General features: G+C 50.4%; 7 protein-coding genes across 7 annotated transcripts; 4 read left to right on the top strand and 3 right to left on the bottom strand.

Moving 5' to 3' along the window:
• Positions 1-3,395: 3,395 nt before the first annotated feature.
• On the top strand, positions 3,396-4,653 carry NIT (Nitrilase; the record flags this gene model as incomplete). The annotated part of the gene is made up of 3 exons (XM_037322648.1): positions 3,396-3,682; positions 3,756-3,933; positions 3,988-4,653. 3 exons carry the CDS (start codon positions 3,396-3,398, stop codon positions 4,651-4,653), a joined length of 1,131 nt encoding a protein of 376 aa, XP_037180136.1.
• Positions 4,654-5,417: 764 nt separating this feature from the next.
• On the top strand, positions 5,418-7,612 carry CGCA056_v007398 (Nitrogen assimilation transcription factor nit-4; the record flags this gene model as incomplete). The annotated part of the gene is made up of 6 exons (XM_037322647.1): positions 5,418-6,045; positions 6,099-6,231; positions 6,306-6,524; positions 6,575-6,730; positions 6,793-7,003; positions 7,076-7,612. The coding sequence occupies 6 exons, from the start codon at positions 5,418-5,420 to the stop codon at positions 7,610-7,612; spliced, it is 1,884 nt and encodes a 627-aa protein (XP_037180135.1).
• Positions 7,613-10,924: 3,312 nt separating this feature from the next.
• isp6 (Sexual differentiation process putative subtilase-type proteinase isp6) lies at positions 10,925-13,531 on the bottom strand (the record flags this gene model as incomplete). The annotated part of the gene is made up of 6 exons (XM_037322646.1): positions 10,925-10,995; positions 11,053-12,102; positions 12,159-12,192; positions 12,514-13,035; positions 13,100-13,357; positions 13,409-13,531. 6 exons carry the CDS (start codon positions 13,529-13,531, stop codon positions 10,925-10,927), a joined length of 2,058 nt encoding a protein of 685 aa, XP_037180142.1.
• Positions 13,532-16,515: 2,984 nt separating this feature from the next.
• Positions 16,516-17,204, bottom strand: CGCA056_v007396 (uncharacterized protein; the record flags this gene model as incomplete). The annotated part of the gene is made up of 4 exons (XM_037322645.1): positions 16,516-16,614; positions 16,668-16,894; positions 16,956-17,007; positions 17,058-17,204. The coding sequence occupies 4 exons, from the start codon at positions 17,202-17,204 to the stop codon at positions 16,516-16,518; spliced, it is 525 nt and encodes a 174-aa protein (XP_037180141.1).
• A 1,449-nt stretch (positions 17,205-18,653) lies between these two features.
• On the bottom strand, positions 18,654-19,239 carry CGCA056_v007395 (uncharacterized protein; the record flags this gene model as incomplete). The annotated part of the gene is made up of 3 exons (XM_037322644.1): positions 18,654-18,821; positions 18,882-19,111; positions 19,167-19,239. 3 exons carry the CDS (start codon positions 19,237-19,239, stop codon positions 18,654-18,656), a joined length of 471 nt encoding a protein of 156 aa, XP_037180144.1.
• Positions 19,240-20,491: 1,252 nt separating this feature from the next.
• On the top strand, positions 20,492-22,820 carry CGCA056_v007394 (uncharacterized protein; the record flags this gene model as incomplete). Its single annotated transcript, XM_037322643.1, has 3 exons — positions 20,492-20,501; positions 21,186-21,743; positions 21,802-22,820. The coding sequence occupies 3 exons, from the start codon at positions 20,492-20,494 to the stop codon at positions 22,818-22,820; spliced, it is 1,587 nt and encodes a 528-aa protein (XP_037180143.1).
• Positions 22,821-23,858: 1,038 nt separating this feature from the next.
• On the top strand, positions 23,859-26,303 carry ustP-7 (Peptidase S41 family protein ustP; the record flags this gene model as incomplete). The annotated part of the gene is made up of 4 exons (XM_037322642.1): positions 23,859-24,069; positions 24,181-24,576; positions 24,625-25,325; positions 25,374-26,303. The coding sequence occupies 4 exons, from the start codon at positions 23,859-23,861 to the stop codon at positions 26,301-26,303; spliced, it is 2,238 nt and encodes a 745-aa protein (XP_037180138.1).
• Between the last annotated feature and the right edge of the window lie 435 nt (positions 26,304-26,738).

Raw genomic sequence — 26,738 nt, 5'->3', positions numbered from 1 at the left:
AATATCAGCTAATTATCTCACTAAGACTAAGATCAACGGAATCAGGGGACAGCTTACTGATCTTGGAGGTGGGAGCCTATTTCTAAAAAAGCGATATCAGAGGAAGGCAATGATATCAATATTTGAAGACTGTAGCGTCGTGTGTGAATAATCAGGCTTGTGACTATGTGGAGTTGGAGTGAAGAAACTGGCTGAAAGCCAAAGCATCCCTTCACGGACGTCCCTTATTTGATACATTTTGCACTCCCGTTTCCTTCTCTCTGCCTTTTCGAATTATGCCTCGGCTCATCTTGCGGCCAATATCTGCTTTGGCTAGTAGACTTGATGGTGGAGCGGTGTCGAGGTTAGCTTAGCCGGGCCAAATCACATCCAATGGCATCTACGATTTCAGTCTTGCGACCCACCTCGAGTCACCTAGGTACTCAATCCATCCCAATTGAGAAACAAATCTTCGACCACGCTGGGGCGCAATGCTTGCATGACATTCGTACCCTGCAACTCCAGGATACCTGCATGACGGTTCCTACTTAAGATGTCAAGCACCCATTACCTTGACGTTGAATGCCTTGCAGCTCGCGAGACGACAAAAGGCTCACAGGATCCGCTACTGAGAAGGATATACCAAACGAAAGAACCAATCTACATAGCAAAGTTAACCAAGAAAAACCAGAAAAAAAACGAAAGGGAGATGAAATAGAAAGCAAATCTAAAGAACCAGGAGAGCAGCTGGTAACCTGCCTAAACGTTAGACAGATTCACATCTCGGTCACTACCTAGCAGTAGGTACTCTACGACTTCCCATCTTTGTCATCACTGCCAAAGCTTGCTGTATGCTCGATTACAGACTGTGAGTGGTGCCCCGGACTCTTTGCCATGCCATTTCCACTTCTCCGATTGTCCGGACTTGAGTGCACTGCAATGTACTCATTCTGGGTGCGATTTGAAGTACTCTTGACGACTGCTAATAGTAATGAGATTTATACTTTTCTGGGAACGTGAATGTAAATCAAGGTTTAGCCATGCTGCGGATTGTGCTCTAAGCTCTTTTCGAAGTTACCTACCTAGGTATGTATCCATGGATAGCTTTGGACTTCCTTGCATCGCGTGATATGCTAGAGAGAAGATTCTTGTTACCGCTGAGAACATACACTTAACAGTGTCTGCGATTCCAAAAACGGGAATGATGCGAGCAATGAATGGGTACCTAACTAGCAGATGTCTATAGCTGACTACAGTCAGATTCGTGGTCTTCCCACTATGTGATTATCTACTTCTGGAAAACCGCACACCCCCACATCATCGACGTGAGATTCCATGCGCGCCTCTCTGAAACAAGTCTTGTTATGGAATAGCAAAGTCGAAGATCAGCTGATTAAACTAGCTGATTAAGGAGTATTTCCATTGAGGATCCTCCCCACCTGGCCGAGCTATTGACCGACATCTCAGCTTTTGTCACTCGCTCGCACGTGTTCACAAAAGCTATTTAAGCTCGTTTGAGCTGCCACAACTGGTCCAGGTCTTATACGTTGTGAACTAGCATCAAGTACCATTTGTCCTTTGCTTAACATAATAGCCCTTACATACCAATAGGTCACGGTGTCACCAATCATCTACTGACCAACATTCCGGTCCCATCATGACAACCAATATACTCAAACATCTGCTGCTCCGCCTCCAAAACAAGCACTTCGTGAAACAAGCTCAGGCTCATCTTATCCCCTAGTCTCTTTGCGTACTTGGCGAATTCTCCAAAGATGGCGAGGTGCGTCCTATGCTCTTTGCTCCAGCTCTCTAGGGAACTGAGGTTGTCGAAATACGCAAGACAAAAGGTGCGATCTGTGCCACCCTCGGCTGTGACCCGGTCCACTACCTCCATGAAGCGGCAGCTGATACAACCGACCTCATCACCGTGGTCAGGTAAGAAGTCCATGCCTCTGGTAAGGGGTGGCTGCATGGAGTCAAGATAGATTTGGCGCTCTTCGGGTAGTGCGGCTGACCAGTCTTGGCCCGACCGGATGACGCAGAGATTCTTCTTGCCTTGGATTCGCACTCTCTTCGACATTTCAGTGCCATTCGTCGCAGAATGTCCGTTCTTGGCAGTCTCGACGTCCCCAAGGAGCTCGTCCGTCTGGGAGATGGGAAGGCGGTCTCGCATGCTGCCCCAGTAAACATGTTCCTGTATGGGACCGGTGATGCTCTCTCTCAAGTTCCCAGCACCTTCTGGTAGCTGCGTCGACAATACCGTCTCAAAGCGATCGATCGTTGGGTAAAAGACCTCAAGAAACCAGCCATTGGTGTCAGACGTAAGATTACTCCACTAGTCGTGGAATCCGCTGGTTGATAACCAGTCTTGGTAGACCGACTTGCTAGGCCAGTACGCAAACACGGCGAGGTTATAGAAGCCGCGGTTGTCGGTCACTGTAGCGACCTCGTGAAAGCCGGGGCGCGATTCTGGAGTGGCTGAGTTGGAGGTCATGAACTTAGATATTTTTCTTAAGGCCGAACCATCGTGCTTCACATTTGGTTCGTATTGGGCGCCGATGACTGCCATGACAAGGTCTTTCGTTTCTTTTGGGAATCTGGACGTGTACAACTCGAACGGAGGCTTGAAGCCCGGCGGAGCTCTCGCCGGCACGGTGCGATCTTTTCGCAGCCATTCTGGAATGGCAGACTCCAGCTCTGTCATCGTAAAGTTTTGGAACAAAAGTGGAAGGACGTGCTCGGAAACAGTGCACCAAAGCTCGCGAAGGATGACTCGGGGTGATATCCAAACGTAACAATTACCACATCATGTCCTGCAGCAACCACAGCTCGGACTTTTTATAAACTGCCGGCATCTACCAAGAAGCGCCCAGTTCATCCGAAGACGATCTGTGACACCTTCAAAACCAAGGTTTGCAACTAGCTGATGTTGATTCGATGATACCGGGCGTACCGGGTCCTCGGTGCCGGAGCGAGAGCGAATCACGATCGGCGATAAGTACCCCGCACGGAGACTGACGTCCGCGTCAGCGGGGCCGATAGGGTAATGCTCTTCCGGCCCGGACCCACGTCGATAATGCGAGGCCCGGCATGCGTTAGCCAGGGTTTGGCCTGTGTTGGCTGGTTTGGGGAAGTGGAGGCCTGTTTAGTTTAGCCCAAAGGGTTTTGCTGATCCATCACGGATCCTCCATGTAGTCGATAGGGTAATGGTCAACCGGCAGAATCAGATAATATGGATTTGGGGGTTTATCGCCACGCGTGTGATACGCGGGAAGATGCATCAACGACAAAGGATAGGATAATGCTGTACCGATGTAAAACATGATAAACCCCCTGGTGCATCATGAAGATGATGAGGAGAAAGAGGAGAAGAAGGATCATCGACATTCATACTTAAGCACGCCTCTTTCACGATGAGTTCAACATCAGACGAAGCAGCAGCACTCACAGATTCCCAAGACTCCTCCTACCTCTCCATTCGCCTGAAGAACTCAGAGAACCTACCACCTCCTCCATCCAAATCAACCTCTTCAAAGACCAAGATGGCCCCCAAGCTCAAGATCGCTGCTATCCAAGCCGAGCCTGCCTGGCAGGACCTCGAGGGCGGTGTCAACAAGTCCATCGCTCTCATTGAGAAGGCCGCCAGCGAGGGCGCCAACGTTGTCGGTTTCCCTGAGGTCTTTATCCCCGGATATCCTTGGTAAGTAGTCGCAAGACATTGTCCATCTACGGGAACCTGGAAGTAAACGGTTGACTAACATGCGCCGGGAAAGGAGCATCTGGGCCAAGTCCCCCACTGACAACGCTGCCTTCATGGACGAGTACTTCCGCAACTCGCTTGTGAAGGACTCGAATGAGATGAAGCGCATCTGCGCAGCTGTCAAGGAAGCTGGTGTCTTCGTCGTTCTTGGTTACAGTGAGAGATACAAGAACACTCTCTACATCGCACAGGTATGCTCTCCACGCCGCGGTGATGATAGCACACGGAATACTTACAAATAGCAGTCCTTCATCGATGAGAACGGTGTCATCGTCCACCACCGCCGCAAGATCAAGCCCACCCACGTCGAGCGCGCCTACTGGGGTGACGGCCAGGGCGAGTCCCTCCAGACCGTCGTTCCCAGCACCGTGCACCCCGACGTCCGTATCGGCGGCCTCAACTGCTGGGAGCACACGCAGACCATGCTCCGATACTACGAGTACGAGCAGAACGTCGACCTGCACGTCGCCAGCTGGCCTCTCATCTGGCCCCAGCCCAACGACAAGGACGGCAACCCGGACCCCAACTGGCCCGGCCACATCACCGACCAGATGTCTCTGCGCTTCTCCCAGATCGTCGCGCTCGAGGGCGCCTGCTTCGTCATGGTCTGCACGCAGATCTGCAAAGACGAGTCGGCTGCGCGTTGCCGCATCGACGACTTTGGATACGCCAACAACCACCCCACGCACGGCGGCGGCTTCAGTATGATCTACTCTCCCTGGGGCCAGGAGCTCGCCACGCGTCTGCCGCCCAATGAGGAGGGCATCCTCTACGCCGAGGTCGATCTTGCTGAGAAGGCCAAGGCGAAGCAGAACCTGGACATTGTCGGCCACTACTGTCGCCCTGACCAGCTAAGTCTGCGGGTCAACAAGTATCCCGCCAGACCTGTCCACTACGCGGCTGACCCCTGAATGCGATAAATGCCTTGGCAAGGGAGGAAGGGGACGGAGATCCTTTTGAAATGTCTTAAATCCAGCCGCTTGGAAAATTGGAGACGCTAGGCTGTGTTTTTCGTTAGAGTTCGACTAGGCACTGTTAGTGGATATGCGGGGAAAGATAACTCAGCACTGATTGATTCGTCGGAGTGGGGGGTTTGAGGTAGTGATAATTTCTGTTATTAGGCGCTCATGACACAACCCGGACGCTCATCTGAACTTAGTCTTCTACACCTCGGTGAAGTGACTTTTTGAATGCCCAGCCCTGCCCAGCCCTGCCCAGCCTCGACGACGCGCAGATAAGGCGCGATAAGACGACATGTCTGAGCCGACCGCTTCTGCGCCTGCTGCGCCGCAGTCTGAGGGGAAGAAGAGGCAGCGGGTCTCAATCGCGTGTCTTGCGTGTCGGGGGAGGCGGATGCGCGTAAGTTGTGGACACATGAGCGCAGCCCCACGGAGTTCTCCGATGAGATCCGAATGAGTCGCTAATGAGATATTGCGATCATAGTGTGATGGACAACAACCGATTTGCGGATCTTGTGTGAGAAGAGGTACTCAGTGTGAATTTCAGCATGCGGAAAATAAGCGCAGGTCGGGTTCCTCCCTTGACTGAACGAAAGCGCCAAGACCGCGGCTGTTGACGATGAGATAGGCCACCGAGCAAGAAATATGTCGAATCGCTTCAAGCACGGATCAGACTATTAGAGGCCCAGGTCGTGTCATTTGCGTCGCAGCCGCCGATGACGCTTCCCGAGACACAGTCGATTGAGCCCGAAGGAGCCGAACTCGATGAGAGCACTGGGGACGAACAGGACCCTCTCGCAGAACTGACGGGACTAGTGGGACGTCTCAACGTGATTGAAGACGGCCAGGTACACTATTTTGGATCACAAAGCTCCTACAACCTCGTGCGAGAGCCGATCCGGGAAGCCGATCCTCACGAGCCGTCTCTCCGCCTGCAAAGACAGGGCATTGCGGCGGCCGCGCAGTTAGGAAAACTGGTCACAATTTCCGACGACATGCAAAATCACCTCCTCGACATTTACTGGCGATGGCAGAACCCATGGAATTACGTCATTCACAAGGGAACCTTTTTGAGGAGTTTCAAAGGCGAGGACGGGGGGAAATACTGCTCACCACTATTGCTGTCCGCCATCTTCGCCATTTCGGCACGATACTCGGATCGCCCGGAACTACGCTCAGACCCAAACGACCCAAACACCGCCGGCGATGCATTTTGCGAGCATGCTAAAATATTGTTACTGTATGAGAGCGAGGCGCCTACGATCACGACCGTTCAAGCTGCGTGCCTCTTGGCTCTCCGGATTATGTCAGATGGCAAGGAGGCTCTCGGATGGCTTTACTCAGGTAAGCACACTGACGGTTTAGGAGTTGCCTGGATTTTCTGACAGCGTTTCTAGGAAATGCAACGAGAATGGCTCATAATCTTGGCTTAAATCTTGATTGTTCAAAATTTGTGACTTCCGGGTTGTTGTCGGAGGATGAAGCCGATACGAGAAAGGTGACGTGGTGGGGATGTTATGTCGTGGATAAGTAAGCGAGCCTCTTGTCAAGCTGTTCAGTCATGGAAGGGTTTATGGGAGAAGTACTGACTCCAACCTTTATAGGCTTTTCTCACTTGGGTTGGGCAGACCAAGCAGCACGCCGAAGTCGAGCATCACTTGCCCGAAGCCCAGTATCGATAACGAGGAAGAATACACGCCTTGGAAACCGACACCTGGCGGGGCATTTGATGAGAGCACTCTTGGAGTACACTCTCACATCTCATCAACAGCTCACCATGTATCAGAAACTTACACAATTGCATGTGAGGCCATGGATTTGATGTAAGATCCTCACTTCAGAGCAGAGTTTTCTTCATGTTGACAATTGTTAGATACGCAATCAACAGCAAGCTTTCACCGAGAGAGATTGAGGATATCGTTACAAAAGCCGATGTCGAGTTACAGTCACACTATCGAGCGCTACCTAGCTACCTCCGCCTACCTTCTTCCCCCAAAGTACCGATGCTTCCACACATCTGCTTGTTTCAGTGAGTATCGCCTTGTGTCATCTGCAAGCCCTCTTATTATTGAAGCTAATGGACCTGCTTAGCATACAATACCATGCCCACTTAATTCTCTTACACAGGCCCTTGATGAGGAAGAGAAAATCAAGGCGTTCTGTAAGCAAGAGCGCATCATCCCCGGAAGATACAAGCAGCCTGGCGGATGACGAATACGCAAACGAGCATATGGCCACATGTCGCCATTCAGCGGCAGAAATTGCAAGGCTTCTGAGGGTTTACAAGCAGCAATACACTCTGGTAAGTTTCTCACACTCTGTCAAAGTTCCTGTCCGTTGGATGAGTAGGACCCAACTGACAATTATCGACTAGCGTCGTATACCGATCGCAGCTGTTCATCTATGCTTCTCAGCAGTTATCATCCATCTCATCGATGCTCGACCATCAAACCCCAAGAGGCAACTGGCGATCCACCACTTGCAGACGTGTATCGATGCCCTCAGGGATCTGAGGACGGCGTGGTGTGCCTGGAGTGATCGAGCACTGCGGGCGATTCAGTTACTTGCAAGAGAGTGGTACCACTGCGACGACGTGTCGCAATTACAGCATGTCAACAATCCTAACAGAGGAGGAGTCCGTGAGGCAGGCTACGTTAGTTTGGGCGATTTGGCTATGAGTGTGGGAGGGGGCGCAGCAGGCGGCCAGCTTATGGGACCTCCAGTTGCTTCACCAGGCGCGACTGTCGAGAGCACGATGGGGAACACAGGTCGAGAGCAGGCTGTGGCGGAGGGAGACCCGCTGGCCTTTCTCTTTGATGCCAGTATGCCAGATCAGTACACTGATACGCTGGTCAGAGAGTGGCTTGCAGAGAGCGGGTACGATGATATGCTGAATATGGGCAACCAGTAAACAGACTGGTGACCCTAAAAATAAAAATAAAAATAAAAATGATTCTTGGTCTGGCGTGGGGGGTTCAACACCCGAATGCCGCCGATCGAATATTCTCAAGTCTGGTATGTCCACGTGCTGGCGACGACGCGTGAAGTATTGTGGTTAGACTTGATCAGGCAGCCAACGTTGGCGTGCGATAGAAAGGTGATACCTAACGCGGGTTACGCGGACGTCATCAGTCTAGCGCGCTGCGGGAGTCCAGACTCCTTGCGTTAAATCGCTCAGCCGAGCCTGTCATCGCAGAGAGTCCTCGCAGAGGATGAGAGGGTCCTGGTGAGACCCGCTGCGCGGCCGTTCAGCTCTGCACCAAATTGGTAAATATAGGGGCGATCATTTCTTGGCGGCATGCTGCAGGAGGACTCCGCGGAAAGACTCTCTTGTCTCGCTTTCGATGAGTTGCTATTGGCTAACCGAATTTCAGAGGCTGCAAGCCACCGGACTCCGACCTTTTTTTGATCGCGAGTGATAGTCTACAGCAGCGTTGCCGGAGTGCCAGGTTTGGGTATTTATCAGCGAGGCCTTAGCAAACTAAACTTGAGATGTTCTGTTTCCTCACCTCCACCCACTTCCTCTCCTATTACTGAACACGAACTACAAAGATCTCGAGAGGCTTGCGAGCCTCTTCGGCGACTCTAGCATCTGGGGATTCCTCGGTGCACTTTTATCCACTTTTCAGAAGGGTCGCCGTACCCCTCAAGCGGCGGCCCTTTGAACCCTTCCAATCGACCCACCAAGTTGGTGTGCGTTTGTCACCCAACAAGACTTCATCAACTTTAACGACAACACCTGCCAAACCGTACCTCCAACTCTCTGCCAACAACCACATGTCCCTTCAAGTACAGACGGAGCTTCCCGCGACCAAGCCTCTTCTCACTTCTTGCATGGATTCCCTCATCTCGATCTTACATCGCCACTCTTTCAATGGAGTTTGGATACCTATCTCAACTCGGAAGATGATTTCGGCCTTGACCCAACCAACGAAGTCTCGGAAGCCGATTTCCAATATCTACTTCAACCAACACGACCTTCAGCTTCGGAAAGCGACTATTTCGCAATAAGCCACCCACAATCAGCTTCGGGACGCGACCATTTCGCTATAAATTCCCCAGTCGCGCCACTCGCGACCTCGACTCCCGAATCAACAGATCCAGCGACGTCAAACAACCAGTCGCCAACAGAAACGCGACCAATTCGCAAAAACAAATGCCAAAACCCTGGCTGCGGGTATTCCACCGATTTACCCAAGGATCTGACCAAGCATCGCCTCAAGCATGAACCGCTGCCCCGACATCAACGCCCCCGGTGCCCTAATCGCGGCTGCGGCGAGACTTTCACGAGAGAAGACAACTGTAAGCGACACATTCGAAAGAATTGTCGCTATCGATCGCACAACAAATGAACCCATAGTGCGACTCTGAGTCTCTCGGTGAGTTCTTCCTTTAGCAGATGGGTTCCGTCTAGCCTAGGTGCTAATAAAAACGCAGTTGCAACCCGTAAGGAGAACATCACCGCTTTTTCAAACAAAATAATCAACTGCGAGCTTGAAATCGACGCATGCGGCTATTATGTGGCACAACAAAACCGCTCCAAAAATGGAAGCAACGCCACAAATTCTCTGCCCAAATATGGCAACTACATCAAATCTAAGCCGAAAAAGCTGACAATAATTAGCCGAGACACATCACAGCTCTTCAAAAACCATACATCGGATGTTGAGCTTCCTTACCTTCTTGTACTGAATTGATACTGGTCGCAAAGCCCTTGGCTTGGAGTTCCAATGAGGTATAAGTTGGATAAGGGTACCTTCTCAGACAAGAGTGTTGAAAACGGTAAAACCTACCAGACTCTCTTGGATCGCGTCGTGGAGCGTTGAAACACCAACACCAAACATTACTGCCGCTCAAATGAATTGCTGAGACTGTTACGTTGTATGTGTCAATTTTCATAATTCAAATAGCAATACCAGAGAATACTTTGAATAGATCGGGCTGATCAGCCGATATTCTCTTGTCAAGATCAATTCACTTCAGACCTTCTCTTGTGATGCCTGAACCGTTTCTATTACAACATGCATTTCTGTCATTTCATGGTGACCAATTCAATATTAGTGAACTTGCATCACTTTTCAATGCTGATGGAGGCATGCGTTGTTGGACATCTAAACTTTAAGATAAGACAACTACCTAGTCTCTCTTTGAATGATTGATTTCACCTAACAGAGCTACCTACATCACTCCAATATTTAGAAAAGTGACGTGCAGAGTTTCTTTCTTGAAACATCTCCTCAAACCTCTCATCACGGCGTAAGCTCCCCGGGTAGTGGCTAGCGCATTATCGACACCAGTGAGCGAGAATCAATAACTGAGAGTTGCGGTATCAGCCTTAGACAGATGGATTTCGTGTCGCGGGAACAGACGGTGGTTTATGGCAAGTGTCCGGAGACAAAGGTCACGCCGGCTCACTGTTGTCAGTAGAATGCGACAGTGGCGATCACGGTTCTCCGAAGGTTGGGCTGGCGGAAGACGGCTACCCATGCTGAAAATTCCTGATCCACCCGTGCGGCCTTTTCCATGTCGAAGGCCCTCTTGATCACTTTGAGGTGTTCCTCGGGCTCGTGTCTATCATCCTTGAACGCACGAAGTGCTGCCATGGTCTTCTCTTCTTGTCCTTGCATAAGGAGCCAGGATGAAGAGAGCTAAATTGACGGCAATGTTCAAAAAGAGTAAGATGTACATCGGTCAGTACCCCATAGTCATACGGTTGACAGGGTGCAGTTGTCGTGCACAAGACATAACGAGCTGCTCTTGGAGAAATACCTAATTACGGATACGTGCCGGCGAGACCGGAGTGCCCGGGACCATCGGGACTGTCGATCTGACGATGTCCGTGGTTGACGCATGTCGGGTCCATCGGGCCACCCCGCATGATCCCGCGTAGCCCGGTGCCGCCACGCAGAGCTACAATCTTCTCACTACTCACCCGTTGAATATCCGTACATGACTGCGTCTAAGTAGGCGAAAGCTGAAACGAGGACTCTCTTCACAAAACATTCCCAAAACACTAATGTACCTTGAAATTTCCACAGTGGCACCGGCCAACTACAGATAGGGGACCGGAGTCTCTCCGTCCCTCCCCGCAACCTCTTTTCCCGGCTTGCCCGCCAACAGACGCTCGTTATCGCACATCTACCCAATAGTTGTGGAAATGACCAAGACAGTGTAGTACATTTCCTGTCTATCCTTCATGGTCCAATTTCTTGATTGAGTCCAGTTACATTGGCGTAAAGTTATATCGCAAGCACCCAACGTCAATGTACCCACCCCGGCCCTCATCGCCCGTACCTGAACACGTTGTTAGTCGTGAAATACCAGACCAGTACTGACTTTCGTTCTACTCACAGCTCTTCCAGTTCTCCACAAACAAGTTCTCACAGGGGGTTGTGTGAACCTTGGGCTTCTCGCCTAAAGGGTCTCCACAATCGATAGTCTTGACGGTTGATACGCAATCTGATCTCCAGCTAATCTCCATCTCATACCTAATACCACCCTTGGTAGGATATCCATTTCTGGTCAGTGAATCTGCGGACATCGACGCTTTACCTAAAACACATGTCGAACAGGCACTCTTTGCAGCAAGAAATACTGAGTGTTCTTGTATGTCAAACTGACCGGTGTAGATGCTCGCGTCGTGGCACTTGCGCTCGCCAAGCGCAACTGGCGTCTTCAGCGTCTCTGTGGTAGTCGGCACGGGATCGGGCGATTTTGACGTGACAGTAGATAGAGTGGTCTGCACAGCCGTAGTCTTGGAAGGCAGGTCGGGTAAGACGCAGACACACTTCCCGTCGACGCAACCGTTAATCTGAGGTGCACTGCAGACGACTCCAGGGGAACACTTGTCGACTGTCCTCTCGGTGCAGACAAAACTGGTGGGTGCTGGCAGATTGGGAAGAACACAGACGCACTTGCCATCGACGCAGCCGTTCACCTTAGGCTTACTACAAACGACGCCGGGAGCGCACTTGTCAGCAGTCTCCTCGGTGCAGACGAATGTCGTTGGAATGACAGTGGGTGCCACTGTGCCGCTGCCTGTGGGTGTTGCTGTTGCTGATGGATTGCGCGTTGAGCCTGCAGAAGCTGTTGGAGAAGTGCCAGAAATACATTGACCAGTCAAGGCCGCGCCTTCTTGTCGCCGAAGTCGGAATATGTTGGTGGTGCCTGCAATGTAGGGAAAAAAGCCTTCGCGCTCCAGACTCTCAATAGTCGCGCCGTTCCAGATTCCCAAGACTCCGGTGTTGTCCTTGTTTTGTCGCACCCAGCCGTTGTTAATGATGTAGCTCTTCAACCCAGCTGGACTCATATCAGGCTGGTTCCCCTTCTTGTCAGGACCTAGGCGTCCAAGCTGATGCAATTTGAGGAAGTAGGCTGCAAGTCCGGCTGTGTACGCAGTTGCTGTAGGTGTGATGTCAGCCATCCAGTCGATCACCTTCGCTCAGATTTGTACTCACCATCCGAGGTCCCCTGGGAGAACTTGTAGTGGCTCTATTTGTTTCCATTCTGTCTCTTTTCCGCATTCGTACCCTCAGACTGAGAAGTCTCTGGCCATTCGTCTCTGTTCCCGTTCGCAACCAAAAGGTTCGCGCCTGGCGCATATATGTGTGGTATCGCATCTGCCGTATTTGGTGGCTGTCCGGACATCCACCATCGATTTCCTTTGTCAGGGTGGGCGGCCCCCACGACTAGTAGCTCCGGTATGGACAGGTCGAAGTCTTTTGTCAGTTCAGATGAGAAGGTGGCAGGCAAGGTGTTTATCTGCATTTTCACATCGTTGGCCCTAGATCTCCAAGTATTGGATGAACTTACAGCTGCGCCGTTTCCTGCACCGGTAACTACAAAAATACCTTTTTCAATGAGACCAGTCAGAATACCATGCATGGACTTCCTAAATATAATCCACGCTTCTGATATTAGCTTCTCGTTGTCCTGCCCTTCCTTCTTGTTTGTCTTCTCCCAGTCACTCTTGAAATCATCAAACCTGTGGCCCTGTGCCATGCAAAGAATGGCTCTTGTCGTTGTAGTTTTGTCAGCGAATACACCAGCAACCGCAGACATGGCATCTATCCAATCTTCGGGTGTTGCTCCACCGCCCTGCTTTTCACGGCGCGGGACACGAACCATAATCGGTTTTGCCTTCTTCGCAATCCCTATATTTGCGCCGGCAACAATGCTCAACATGGAAGTGCCATGCGGTTTACACTTGCCAACTGGAGGACATCTGCCGCCCTTTGGTATATTGGAATCGTCTCGGTGCTGCTGACCATCAAAATCCTCGCCGACGAAAATGAACTCGGTTTTGGAGGCTATCTTGTTCCGGAGATTGAACTCCTTTACCACAAAGTCAGCATAAGCTGTGCACCAGACGGATGAACTAGAGATAATTGAAACTCACAATGTGATCCATCGTTGCTCCAGTGTCCACGATGTACACTGGGACGTCTTCTCCAGCACTGACGTCGAAATAGTAACGTCCATTGTATCGCTCGTCTTGAGATCCCCCGTTAGCTGAGATGTATGACATCTGCGCTTGGTGATCCTCCAAATCAAGTTGTTCATCGAGATACTGATTCTGGTATCGCCATGATATCTTCGAATCCTGCAACGTTGGGTCGGAGCAATCTGATTCACAAGGACGGTAGACAGACGCAACCTGAAATATTAATTAGTGATGCACAAAGCAATTCCGTGATTCTTCACTCACATTTGGCATCGTCCTCACACTTTCAGCTTGGTCTAGATCCAGACGTACTCGCCAAAAGTTGACCCTCAGATCTTTCACAGCTGATACCTCGATTTTGCCGCCATCAGGGAGCATTTTCTGCATTTCGGCGTAAACTGCGGAAGTCTCATCATTTCGGCTCCCATCCCGAGGCCAGACGATGTATTCGTAAGTCATTGGACAGTTGGGCACATCACCTTCACCTGCCTGGCGCTTGTTGCTTCCGCTCGGTGCGGGTGTGCACGAGACAGTCGTTGTAGTTACCGTAACATCGCATCCCGCTCTGGAGTTTCTGGTCCTCGTGGAGCAGGCCGTTGCTCCACCACCACTGCAGGTAACGATGATGTCGCTAACAGTTGCAGTTTCGCATGTGGCTGTCGTCGTAAGTGTCGCTTCATGAGTCGAGTCCGCAACCACACAACCACGCATCTCCGCGCATGTAGAAGCAGGTGCCCCAGTTTCAATGGTTGCCAGGCCTCCGATTATACTCGATACAATCGCAGGGGTGGTTGTGGCGCAGAGTGATGCTGTCTTGGTCTCACACTTGGTAGGCTCGGGCTCGGAAGGAAACGTAAGAACACGATCGTTTCCAACGCTAGTAATCAGAACATGAAATTCAGATCATGAAATATGACTGAGAAAGGCGGTTTCTGGACTTACGTGAACTTCGGCCACGGAGGCAACTCGCCTTGAATCGATATTGATTGGGGAAGCTTGATAATCTGATCAAGACGTAGATGTCTATCGCCAAGCTCACATTAGTATTATGTTCCCAGCCAGTTTATGTAGAAGGCGTTTTGATCTCACGGAGGATAAATGCCAGGTGGCGGAACTTACCGAGAAAAACCATAGGCTACAAGGAATGACAGCGCTCTCGTCATCTTCCGAGGGCTCTGGCTTGTTCACACTAATTTCAACGGGCGTTATCAGAGCTTTGGGTGGCCATGTGGTGAAGGTGGCGAAATCTGCAGTAGAGGATGTTCCAGTAGAGGATGGTCCTTCGGATGACTCGACTATTGTGATGGTTGGGGGATCTCCAGATACCAAAGTGATGGTTCGGCCCTATAATGGCCACGATAGATCCCGTTGAACTCAATACGGAATTTGTCGGTGACAAGGATGTCAGTGATGGCGATAGCGACTTGGTGGAGATGCTTGTAGTCTCGGATGGCGTTGAACTTGTCGGTTGCGGTCCTGTCGGTGCAAGAGTTGGCGACCCTGGAGCTGAGGTCCCATCAGGAGGGGATGTTGGTGTGGGAGTGAGGCTCGTAGACATTGGCGGCAAGAGAGTAAAGGTTGAGTCCAAAGTGACTAATGTAGTTGCTTCTGAGACTGAGGGTAAGGTGGCGGTTTTGGATCCAATCACCACAAAAGTTGGGTATGACATCGTGTGATCTCCCTCTGCGGCCGGTGCAATAGTGAAGGTGTGACCAATGGTGGTGAGAGTCGTTGGCGAGGTTAGCTCGGTAACAGTCACAGTCTCTGTTCCAATGATGATGACAGGCCCGGCTTTTGAAGTGATATCAGGCAGACCTGTAGACGTCAGGGAATTGGGTGGGATTTCCGTGGTCCCAGTGATACTTTCGTAGTTTGTGCCTGGTGATGAGGGTGTTTCACTGCCATGGTCCGGGTGATTGGTATTGGATGTCACGTTGTTCACCGTAGATACAATAGTCGATTTCGGAGGAGAACCTGAGTAGATAGTTGTCATAGTGCTTGGCTGCACTCCCGAAGGGTAGGAGCTGGCGTCAGTGGTGTCGATTGGTTGGGCTGGAGAATGCGTTGGCTCATCTACATCAGTAGTGGACGCACCGCCGTGTGAGGAAAGTCCCGATGTTGTAGGGTATGGGTCGCCGGATTCATCGGGATTTGGCACGGGCGGGATGATCTGACCATCGGGCCCAGTGCAGCTGAAGTCGGCGTTGCAGGTGAAGGTACTGTCAGGACAACAACCAAACCCACAGCAAATTGTCCCTGTAACAGCTTTGGTTGGACACGGTTATATGTTTGAGTATAGGAAACATTGCGTACCTGGACCGCAGAGATTGTGCTTTGAGCTGGGGGTTTCGCAAAATGTGTCCCTGTCTGTACCGCAGCGATCCTGACACCAGTACTGTCCATCGGGGCATTCTTGTGACCTGACGACGATCGCACTGAGAGTCAATACCAGGAAGTAGAAAATGAGTCTTCGGCCTTGACCTTGCCACATTTTGGTACAAGCCTAAGAAGTAATGGTAGTGGTAGTGGTTATAAACGAGTTGAATTTTGTAGAAGAAGCAACTTGCAACAGGGTATCAAGAGGGCGTTCGCAACGTTTGGCTCTATATTTGATTTTTTGACGGAATGAACTTCGTCGAGTTCTTATAAAATACCAAATGCCATCAAGTCTGTCCAACAACTTCGGCCCCCGTGTTGGCCACTTGACCATTTCATGATTTTGAAACTAGCTGAAGCCCAAGACGCTCGTAACCTGCCAATACTCGTGCCATTTTCGAAAACGAGCAAATGCTCCGTGGGGGCGTTGTGGTTTTCGAGGCAACACTCGCCCCCGATTTTGGCATCACGAGTGGCTTACTGCTGTTGGTATGACTGCTACCAAAATAGTTCAGTGCATGGTATGCGGGGGCGGGAATCATGGAATTTGGCTGGGTCACATTTTCAATGTATGAACACGAGGCCAAGGTAATTGGTACGTTATTCTGCATGATCTGGTAAAATTAGATGTTGTACATGCTGGCGCTCCGGTATTTATGCATTTTCCCTGGAACTCCCGTGAAAGGATGCGATGTATCATTGCCTTACCCTCTTGGTATTCACGGGGAAACAGTCTCTTTGTAAACAGAATGAAAGATGCAGCTGCAGAGCTTGTTCCTGGTGGCTTAGCTTAGAAGGGCTTGCGTCCTACTGATTACACCAAGACACAAATCATAGTTACAGATCCGGATTAGACCTTTAAACGGGAACAGGCTGGCGGACTACTCAGTTGAACTCGGATGGGATTTGGTCATCAATTCCCCAGTACGTATGCTCTAACCTAGCAAGTTATGTGCAATGATTGCCTCACATCCTTCCATTTCTATGCCCACAATCTAAGTTCTCAGTGGTCGTCTAAGTCTCCGCGGCAAAGGGATGCCAATTTCGTCGCCAGGATAGTCGGAAAACCAGTTTGGGCGTTCTACCAAACGGACCTATTCGTTGCGAGTTCAACACATCCCTAGACAAACAGGTTTAGAATTAGTACCTCTAGTAAGCCCTGTACCTTTGAAATCTCATCTTCACGAAGCTCAACGCGCCAATAGATGATCCCGAACGGAAGTTCGGTACGGTATGAGGGCTCAATGAGAGAGTTGGAACCAGTAATTGCGAGCAGGTTTTCCGAGCCACGACTGGCAATTTCATGGTTATTCCAGCAGTCGTCTGTACCCCAAACAATATACTGCTTTCTTGTTGGGTCTTTAGGCTCCGGGACTGGATTTGAAGTGTTGGACATCAGTTGCCCAAAGAATTATTTCAGGAGTAACTACCATACTTTGCAAGCGGTCATGTACTTGGCATCGATCAAGCAGAGAACCGCTTACATTCTAAATCAAGGTTATTACATGTATCTTCAGTGCGAGCTTTTCAACAATACCTCTGGCCAGGTGAGGGCTTCGTAGAACTCGTCCTTGGTGAGATGGGCACGCCAGAAGAGTAGTCCCAAGTCCCTCGTTTCACATGCTTGAATTCCCGATGCATCTCCAGTCATTACAAGGAGCTTTTCGTACGCCCGTTCGTTCATTTGAACGTCGCGGCCGTCGCCTGCTGGCCATATACTGTACCACCGACGATCATCGCATGTACATCTCCAGACTTTCGCGATATAAAGCTCAATTAGGGAAAGAGGAGATGCACTTCTCGAGTCTGCAGATGGCAAAGAGGGTGCAGATTCCAGCAGACTTTGACTGGTGTTTGTATGTCCAATCTTATCACTGTAGATGCTCCCCGACGATGAGGAGGTTGTGATGCTGCACGTATTGGTAGGAGTTGAATCGCCACTTTTCCCTTTCGCTGTAACTGTATCATATTTCAGTCATGTTCGATGAAGAACACCGTGCCGTTCAACACTCACCCACAGCCTTTTTCAAATACCGAACACAGTCTCTGATCCTCCTCTTCAGGTTTTCGATAAGATTCATTGCTGAGAGCTTTGCCGGCGTATCTCAATCGACGTTGTAAGAATACCGGGCGGTGTGGAAGTGGCAAGAAAGTGACGTGATACTGTGTCAAAGACGAGACAAGAACTGAAGACGCACGCTCAACTGTGAGCGGGTCAGGGCAGCCATCTGCCCTCACTGCAGGAGAATGATCCGCCGCCCCCAGACGTGCGAAAAGGCTCTTCCGGCTGCGATGTGCTTGGCGAAGACAGTGAGTTCATGAGAACAAAGAGGTGGTAGTTTCAAAAAATATTAATATCGCGGGGAACAGTCGTGTCGTTGGTTGTAGCCGCTGACCCTTTTGGCCCTCCGATAGCCCCGCTGCATTCTAGCCCCCAACACCTCCTCTCCGCACCAACATGGGCAGCCGAGACCATGCGATGCAGGTTTCCTTCATGTCGGTTTGTGAATGTCGGCCCCTGAGCACCAACAGCCGATGTTCACCGCCTGTCAACTTTCGGGGCATTCTCCTGATCGATCGCTGCTTCCTGCGCGGTATTTCTGCTTGCCCCCACTTCCACAACCGTGATTGCTTCCGCAGTTGTTTGTCACACACCAAGCAACAATCTAGAACGGCTTACCAACACCCGACCACCTCGGTCTGCTCAACGAATGCAACCGATCTGAGGGGGGTCCAACAGCCCGCACCTGCGTCGACCTCAAGCTATCCTTGCTCGGAGGATCTCCGTCGGTTCTGGTCCATCTTGCCGCAGCACTGGGAATGCTTTGATTCCTCTTCCAGTACTTTCGACGGTTTGCGCTTCAGACTTTGATCAGGTGTGCCGTTCGTTCAATTGAAACCTGACAATTAACAAAAAATAAAGGTGGCACATCGGAATTCTCTCAGAGACCAAGACGTCTTCCCTGAAAATAGTTTGCGCGTGGATCATCAATTTCGTTCCTCAGCCGTACCTTCAATGTCCACATGACATTCCTTGGATACCCTTGCAAAAACCATCAGAATGCACGACACTTCAGGCGAAACTTAGAACTCACATGCAGTGGATATGTCTTGATTCCTTTTGCCTGTCATGTTAGTTAAATCTAAAGCAGCCGGCCATCCCCGCGCCGACTAAGTCCATATCCCTAGGCATCCATCTAGGCTTGGATGGTTTCATCGCCCTTTTCTCCCTGTTAGGTATAGGTCTTCCAACATCGTAATGAGGATCGAAACCTGAGTTTGCGAGCTCTACTTCACGAATCTGCTCATGGTTAGACATTACACGTGGTTGGACCGCAGATAGGAAGTCGAGAGCACGTACTTCTGGGATGCTTTCCACTGCATCAATCTGTTCATCCAGGATGGTTATCTGCCAGTACAAATCTCCTGATGGATGGCCTGAAGTTTTACGGTGATGTGTAGCCTCCATACGCGAGCAGTGGCCTAAAACGTCGAGGAGGTTTCTGGCCCCCCGCATGGCCACATCATTATCATTCCAGCACTCTTCTGTTCCCCATGCGATGTACTGTTCCGGACTAGGCTTGCAAGAGCCTGGCATCAATGTTACAATCATTCTTGGAGTCTTGCATTGGGTAGATGTACACACCTTCGTTGCGCGCAGGGCATTCCTGCGGGGTTCCCACGGGCGAAAGAATCTCGTGAAACTTAGCACTAGCCATCTTGACTTCAAGCAATATTCCATACCTCTGGCCAATTAGAGACTTGTTCAGCCTCTTCCTTCGTAACCCGTACTCGCCATTTTATGACACCGAGGTCCCTTGATTCGAACACATCAACATGTGAGGAGCCGCCACAGATCGAGACGAACTTTTCGTATGTCCGCTCGTTCAGGTACTTATCAAGACCATCCGTTGCTGGCCACAGAACGTAATACTTGCTCTCTGAGTGACAAGTACATATCGCGGGAGCTGAGACGACATATCTCTGTTTCAGATCGGACGGACCGGACGGCGACAATTCTCCTTTCGGTTGGGTTACCATTGCGGTACGCGCTGTGTCGTGGTCGATTTCCTTGAGAACAGAACCGCGCAAGCTAGTCAAAGAGCTGTTACTCGATAGCGCTGAATTTGTGGGGCTGAGCTTTCCCATCACGTCGGGGTTTCGATATTGAGTTTGAGGTACTGAAGTTGCTTCAACAGATGCATTCGTGCGGAAAGTAACATCAGCGAAGGTAGGTTTCAGACCTACCTAAGACATTTTCCAAGTATCGGATTCGATTTTTGATGGTTCTCTTCAGCTCGCTAACGTACGTCATTTCTCCAGCTTTTGCTTCGAAGCTGCGTTTGGGTTGGAGAGCGATGCAACAATTCGGGCTATCTTCGCCAATTTTTCCAGCGCGGGGCTCGTAAGTAATCTGTGCGGAGACATCGTTGTACAGAGGCGTTCCTGAAAACAGGCCAGCAGCCAAGGATTCTGATGATGTTGTAGCTGTAGGTTGCTATTTTTGACGCGGGAGCTGCTTGAATGATGTCGGCTGCAGCTGCCCAAGAATCGTCTGCTTAACAAGTTCTGGCCCCCGAAGCGTGCCTCGCCCGCCGTCACGCTACCAACACTCCTGAAGATCCAAGCAACTTGGCTGTGTGTGTGGTCGATCGATATTTAAGCTGCGTGATTGATTACTGGCGAGCACCAACAGACGCCAATACTGCGGGTTTCATTCCTTCCTTGGCCCGCCCCGTCAAGACACGGAGTAGCACCCTCTTCTGGTCTAGCCGCATTCAAGTATTCCAGTTCTGCATTTAGATTGCCACAAACATCCAAGAAAGACAAAGCGCCGTGTTGAATCCCAACGTTTGCACGCCATAACAGACAGAGGTGTCTCGTTCCTCAAGGCTCCAGTAGCGAGCATTGATAACGGGCAGGGGTTTACGCCTATGGTACCGCCGCACCCACCCTGCAGCGAACTTCAAAATGGAAGAGGGTAAGTATTGAGGAAACGATTATTGGTGCGCCCAACTACCTAGCCAATGGATAGATAGAATCTTGCGTGGCAATGCGAAGCCACTACTCAATCCACCATTGAGGCCAGCCGTTGACGTTTCCCAGTTAATCACACCTTCACCTTAGCCCAACACCCCCCTGACGAGAGCTCTCATACTTTTTGAAGGGAGGATATGATATAGCGTGAATGAAGTCCACTGCTTCTATTTTCTGATCCCTGATTTACTGGTTTCTTTACTATTGTTATCCATGTCGCTGAGGCGTAAATGATTGAATTAACAGCCTCATTAGCGAATTGTGGGAGACCTATTTACAGCTTCCCTCGGACCCCGCACGATGTTCATGCGGAGCCCCTCCTGAATTCCAGCTAGCATGAGGAAGCCAATATCGGCTGATTTCTTGCTTTTTGGGTTTAGGTCTCCAGATCAATTGGGCTCGAAGTACAAGCCGGCATGTGACGGAGTATAAACACTCTCCGAGGACGTCCCTCACCCTCTGACCTGCCGTGCGCTTTTCAACTCTCACAGAGCCACATACCTGCTCGATCCAGACTCGAGGTTAGTCCCATTGATTATGGAATCATTCTCCTCGACAGCTTTGTTATACTGGCCAAGGAACTGGCCAGATCGCGAGACCTTGGACCTCCAGTCACTCATTTGTACAGTCTGGCCTCAATATCTCACCCTTCAAGAGGCTTGTGGCATACTTGACCAGTTTCACGGGCCGGTCTGGATGCTGGATAAGCAGGTTCTTTGGACAGGTTTAGGTCAAAAGTACACCCTGGTTGATTCTTACGCGCGAGAACACGGAATGCAGACTTTGCGAATTGCTATGGGACCTTTGATGGATCCGCAAAATCCTGCCTGTCTCAAAAGTCAGAAGTCAACCAAAGAATGGGGGAGATACATCAGGGGCGCCTCACTCATCTTCTCGTGGCGTATATCACAAGGAGATGTCGCTACTGTACTGACGCAGCCCCCGCCAACCCGCTTCAATCCACATGGACGAACAGCCTACCAGGAAATTGAGGAGCCCGTTCTCAAGGGCATTTTTGGAAATCGACCTATTGATCGAATCCTGGCAGTACATCCAACAATCGAGATCGCTCAAACGTTTCCACCGTATGAGATATTTCCACAAGATCAACAGGACACCTGGAAGGATGTTTTCGGGGGTGTCAAATGCTCCAAGCATACCTGGAGGGATGTTGATAGGAACATACGTACGGGTTCACCTGTCCAAAAGCCTCATACCTGAAAGACTTCCTGATTAGTAGGCAGCTTTACCAAAGTGGGCTATCACGTCAGCGGCCTATGGGTTTCTCGGCAACGAAAATCCTAAGTCTCGCTCTGTCGAAATATTTCTCTGCGGGTTTTTGATTTGCGCTGGCATATCCTCCCAGTTGTTTTTGGTCATCCTGGTAATCTTCTCCCTTCTGGTGGTTCAAGGCACGGTTGGAATTCCTTCGATCTCCACGCATTTTACTGAAATCGAATCCGAGTGTTGTGATCTCAGACTGGCGATTCCATCTACCGAAACAATCATCACCAAGGACTTCGACAAAAAGCTCAAAGCTTTGAAGACCAATAAGAATAGGTTGGAGGCTCCGGTTTCTCTAGGAGCGGTTTCTCCGAAGGCAGCAGCGGAAGCGGATCCACCCAAGTTCTCCGACAGGGAAGAAGTAGCAAAGCTGGTCAATCCTGCGAAGGTACCCAAGACGAAGGATACTGTCAAGCAAGCTTTATCATCTCCGACGGCTCTGGAGGCTCAATCATCACTGGTCAAACCCATTACGCCCCCATCGAATCAATCTAGTGCCCAAAGAAAGGAAGATGTTAAACCGACTTTAACGAAATTGTCCAAGGCCAAAGCAGCAGGAGCCACCGAGGTAATACCCGAATCGTCAACACAAGGACTGAACGTCCCAACCCCTAATGAGCCCGGAGCTGAGCCCCACAAGAAGAAGAAGAAGACAAAGAAGAATATGGACGGTGGAGAGGACCTGGTTGCAAAAGGGAAACCGAAGAAGTCGCACAAGAAAACGGAAAAGGAGAGTGTCGACTGTAAGGGGAAAGCTAAGTCTCAAGCTCTCCCAGACACCAATCTGTCTACTGTTACAGAAAATCCGGTGGCTGAAGGAACCAAGAAGATCAAGAAGAAGAATAAGGTAACGCCTACAAAGGTGAAGGGCATAGCCTTAACAACGAAAATATCTTCCAAGGGGAAAGAGGCGGAGAAGAGAAATGAAAGTGAAAACCAGCCGGGAAAATCAACCAGACCTCGTACTTCAGCGAAATGAACAGCGGTCTAATGAACTGGGGAAATTCGCTTCAACTTTCACTAAGACTTCAGATGCCATTTCTTCCCATGCATCTTCTAACCGCACGTTAATTTCTAGTGTGCCAATGACAATCTGTATTTGAAAAGTGTTCCGAGCCGTGGTTGAAGTGATCCCGCTTACTCAGCTGCTCCCATGGATTGGTTGTATGAGTAGTCGCAACTTGCCGATGTCCAGCCATCATGAATCTGGCGACCCGCATAAGATCCCAGACCAAGATCGTACCTACAAAAAAGTTGCGAGGCAATCTTGTTACTCGTGGCTTCCGGGGTTCCTACTAATCAATGCTTCAGAGTAGTCTCTGTCCTGATTGGGCGGCTGGTGGATGGAGCGGAGTGCGTGGCAGAGCGGTTTCAGGGAAGATAAAGTTGCGTTGAGCCGCAACCCAGCGCATTGCTTCAGCGCATTGCTGCGTCGACTCGCCATTTCATTGAACTTCGCAGACTCTTCATACTCACTCGTTGTTTCTTTATTCTGTGCTGTTTGATCCACGTTCGTGTTGTTGCCTAGCTCGTAACCATTAGGCGTGTCATGTCCTCTTCCACTCGATTGTTTGCTGCTTGATTTTCAGTCACGTCTGTGTTCCCTGTAGTCTAATGAGTAGGTATTTACGTACAGTCTACTTTAATCTTGATGTGGTTAAGCTTTCCTTATGCAATAAGGACATCCTGGCTTAGGTGCGGGCGCAGAAGATGGGATGAAGCCAATTTAAGCTGGTGTTTGTCCATACTTTAGTTTCAATAGCAGCGTTTCAAGATGAGAACGCCAAGTTAAACGTTACTCTAGGGCGCTCTTTACGGCGCTCTCGGAAAACCATACCAATTTGAGTCGTGACCCGAAGTCTCTGCCATGGCGCATTTTTGTAACATCATTCCCACCTCGCTGGCTTTTACTGTGACCACGACGAATTTTCCTCCATTTCGAAAGTACAGACGGCTTGTGCAACGTATGATACCTTAGCAAGGACACAACGTGTGGATCGATACATGCGCTTTCAACATGAGGACCGCTATCTGGTTCTGGTGGACGCTTGCTTACGCCTTTCTGGCGATTGCGGGCCTTCTACCCCGACGCACTTTCAGCTTTTTGAACGATGATACAATCGCGATCGAAGACTCGGGGAAGGCTTTCGTGGCCAGCAGCGCCCCTGAGGGCGCATGTGCAATGGTGCAGCCGGCGGTGAACAAGTTTCTACAAGACAAGCCGAAAGGTACGTCAATTTACAGACACTCCTGTCCCTATTTCTTCAAGATCGCTACGCTCAGGAAAGGGGGTTGGTGCCTCACATTGTACTGAGGTCATTGCTGATACTCATGAACAGCCCTCCCAAGAGTGCCAGCAAAGCTTGCCTTCGACTGCTTGCAATCTGTTCCAAATAAGCCCGACCCTGCCAAAGAACTGCTCAAAAGCTTGAAGACGTATGTGCAACTTCAAAGCACACTTCCTTTTCTCAAAAACCCCCCGGCTTCGTACAAACTTCCAGCAGTCGACATTGAAGGCGGTTTCCAATCCATTGGAGATAAGGTAGCCAGCAACAAGTACCAGAGCGAATATGACTTCCAATTGGACATTCTCGACCTGATCTCATCGGCTCACGATGGCCACTTTGTCTTCCGGGGCGATATGTTCAAAACCTTCAGTTTTCGCAATGGTCTCGTCACTGATGTGGTCTCAATATCTCGCGACGGGGTCGAGGTTCCCAAGTTGTACCATCTCAGTACGTCAGAAGTCTGTAGCGAACCATGCTTTTACTAACAATCTCCAGAGCAACTTCGCCAGAACGCATCCGCACCAGCCATTACTAAGATCAACGGGAAAGATGCCAACGTCGTTATTGCAGACCTGAACCTCAAGTACAGTGGTCTTCAAGATCCAGACTCACAGTGGAATTCCCAGTTTAATTCATACGCAACCAAGCAGAACTCTATGATCTTAGCCGCCTCGCCCATTTTTCAAGGCCCGATGCTCACTCTGACGTATGAAAATGGCGAAGAGCGCTCTGAAGAAAGCGTTGCTGTTATCCGTCCGGGCACTAACTTCACCGACATAAAGAACGGCGAGGACTACTACAATAAGTTCTGCAATCCTGTTATGGTCTCCACGAACGTACTATCTGAGGCATCGAACATAAGGACGCAGTCAAGAGCCAAGGGCCCAATGGAGGCGCTGTCACCGATGGTCACGCCCATAGACGGCTATCCGGTCCCTGAAGTTCGGGACAAGGGCATCAACGCGACTGCAGGGTATTTTTTGAACGGTACTGGATACGATGACGTTGCTGTACTAGCTGTGTCTTCTTTTGCGCCGCCAGAGACGGTAGACAGCTTTGCATATCTGAATGATTTTCAGCAAACGGTTGAGAAATTCCTGGCCGCCAGTCAAAAAGCTGGGAAGAAGAAGCTCGTCATCGATGTCACTGCCAACGGCGGCGGCTTCATTCTTGCCGGATTCGATTTATTCGCCCAAGTAAGTGTTATGGATTCACCCAATTTGCACTGCTGACTTCTTCGGTAGCTTTTCCCTACTGTCAGTCGTTTTCAGGCAAATAATTTGCGCCTTCCACCCAGTGTCAATACTCTCGCGCGGCTCGCTGCTGCTATCCCTGCGGACTTCAAACCCAAGACCCCCGAAGAGAACAAGGCCCTGGGCAACCTGCGCGGAAGTCCTATTCTCAGCAATCTCCTCCCAAAAGGCGTGTTCACACCGGACCGCGTAGCCTTCACTTCTTTGGAGCAAGTTCTACGTCCTGTTGTATTGAACGGCGACAACTTTTCGGCTTACCAGCAGATCCCGATGGATCAACCAGATCCTCTATTTAACCTCACTGGAACTGGCCCCAGGACTAACCCGCCTGCGAGTGTTTTCACTCCGGAAAATATCGTCCTCCTCACAGACGGTACCTGTGCATCCACTTGTACCATCTTTTCATATCTCCTCATCCTCCAGATGGGTGTGAAGACTGCGGTGATGGGCGGTCGCCCCCAGACTGGGATAATGCAATCGATCGCAGGCGTCGAAGGTGCTCAGCTCTTTTCATATAACGACATAACAATCGACGCAACTTCAGCTCTACTGTTGGCACCTGAGAACCAGAAAGCCGAGCTGCAAAACGGCGATCTTGGTGAGCTAGCTAAAGCATACGCCATAAAGCGCGCCGCAAACCCCAAAGCCGCAGGCGCTGTGAACGGTAAAAACGCTTTCGCCATGTCCAACGCCACGGTACCGCTGCAATTTCTCTGGGAGCCTGCGAACTGCCGGTTGTTCTACACATACGAGACACTTACCCAGCCAGAGGCCGCATGGAAACGTGTCGTCGATGTGACGTGGAACAACCGCCCACAGCTGTGTGTTGCCGACAGTATTGTGCCGGCTGCCAAGCCCGCGACAGTCGACCCCTTTTTCCAGCAGAGCGCGAAGGATTTGGGCCTCGGCAAAGGTGGATAGACTGGAGAACGAACATTGAGGGTTTCACCAAAGTCGCGTCTCAGCTTGCTCGTAATTTGGTAGTAGAGCCAATCGAGATGAATTCCACAACGTCATCAACTTTGCTTGTTGCAAGAGGAATACGAAAGCGACTGGTTATGTGATTTCATCCTAAAATATAAGGTTACCGTAAATTCATCCTGCACTAATGGTGACACGGAAGATCACGAGCCTTTCACACATGGCTTGAACCGGCCTGTATCTACGTCTAAGCCAAAATAGAGCGATATATCTGGCCCGTGTACACGACGGTCTTAAACTCCTTCTCAGGACCAGCCGGGCGACTCTTGTTGTGAATGCTCAGCTGGGGTTCGAGCAGGTTGTGGATCCAGTTCCAGTAAAGGTTCGGATTCCTATTTTTCGGCAAGAGATTATTATTTGCATCTGACCTTTGCT

This window comes from Colletotrichum aenigma (genome assembly GCF_013390185.1).
Source record: "Colletotrichum aenigma strain Cg56 chromosome Unknown KSG_Cg56_contig04, whole genome shotgun sequence".
Classification (NCBI taxonomy): domain Eukaryota; kingdom Fungi; phylum Ascomycota; class Sordariomycetes; order Glomerellales; family Glomerellaceae; genus Colletotrichum; species Colletotrichum aenigma.
The sequence above is the reverse complement of the archived record's forward strand: the minus strand, read 5'-3'. Positions and strand labels throughout refer to the sequence as shown.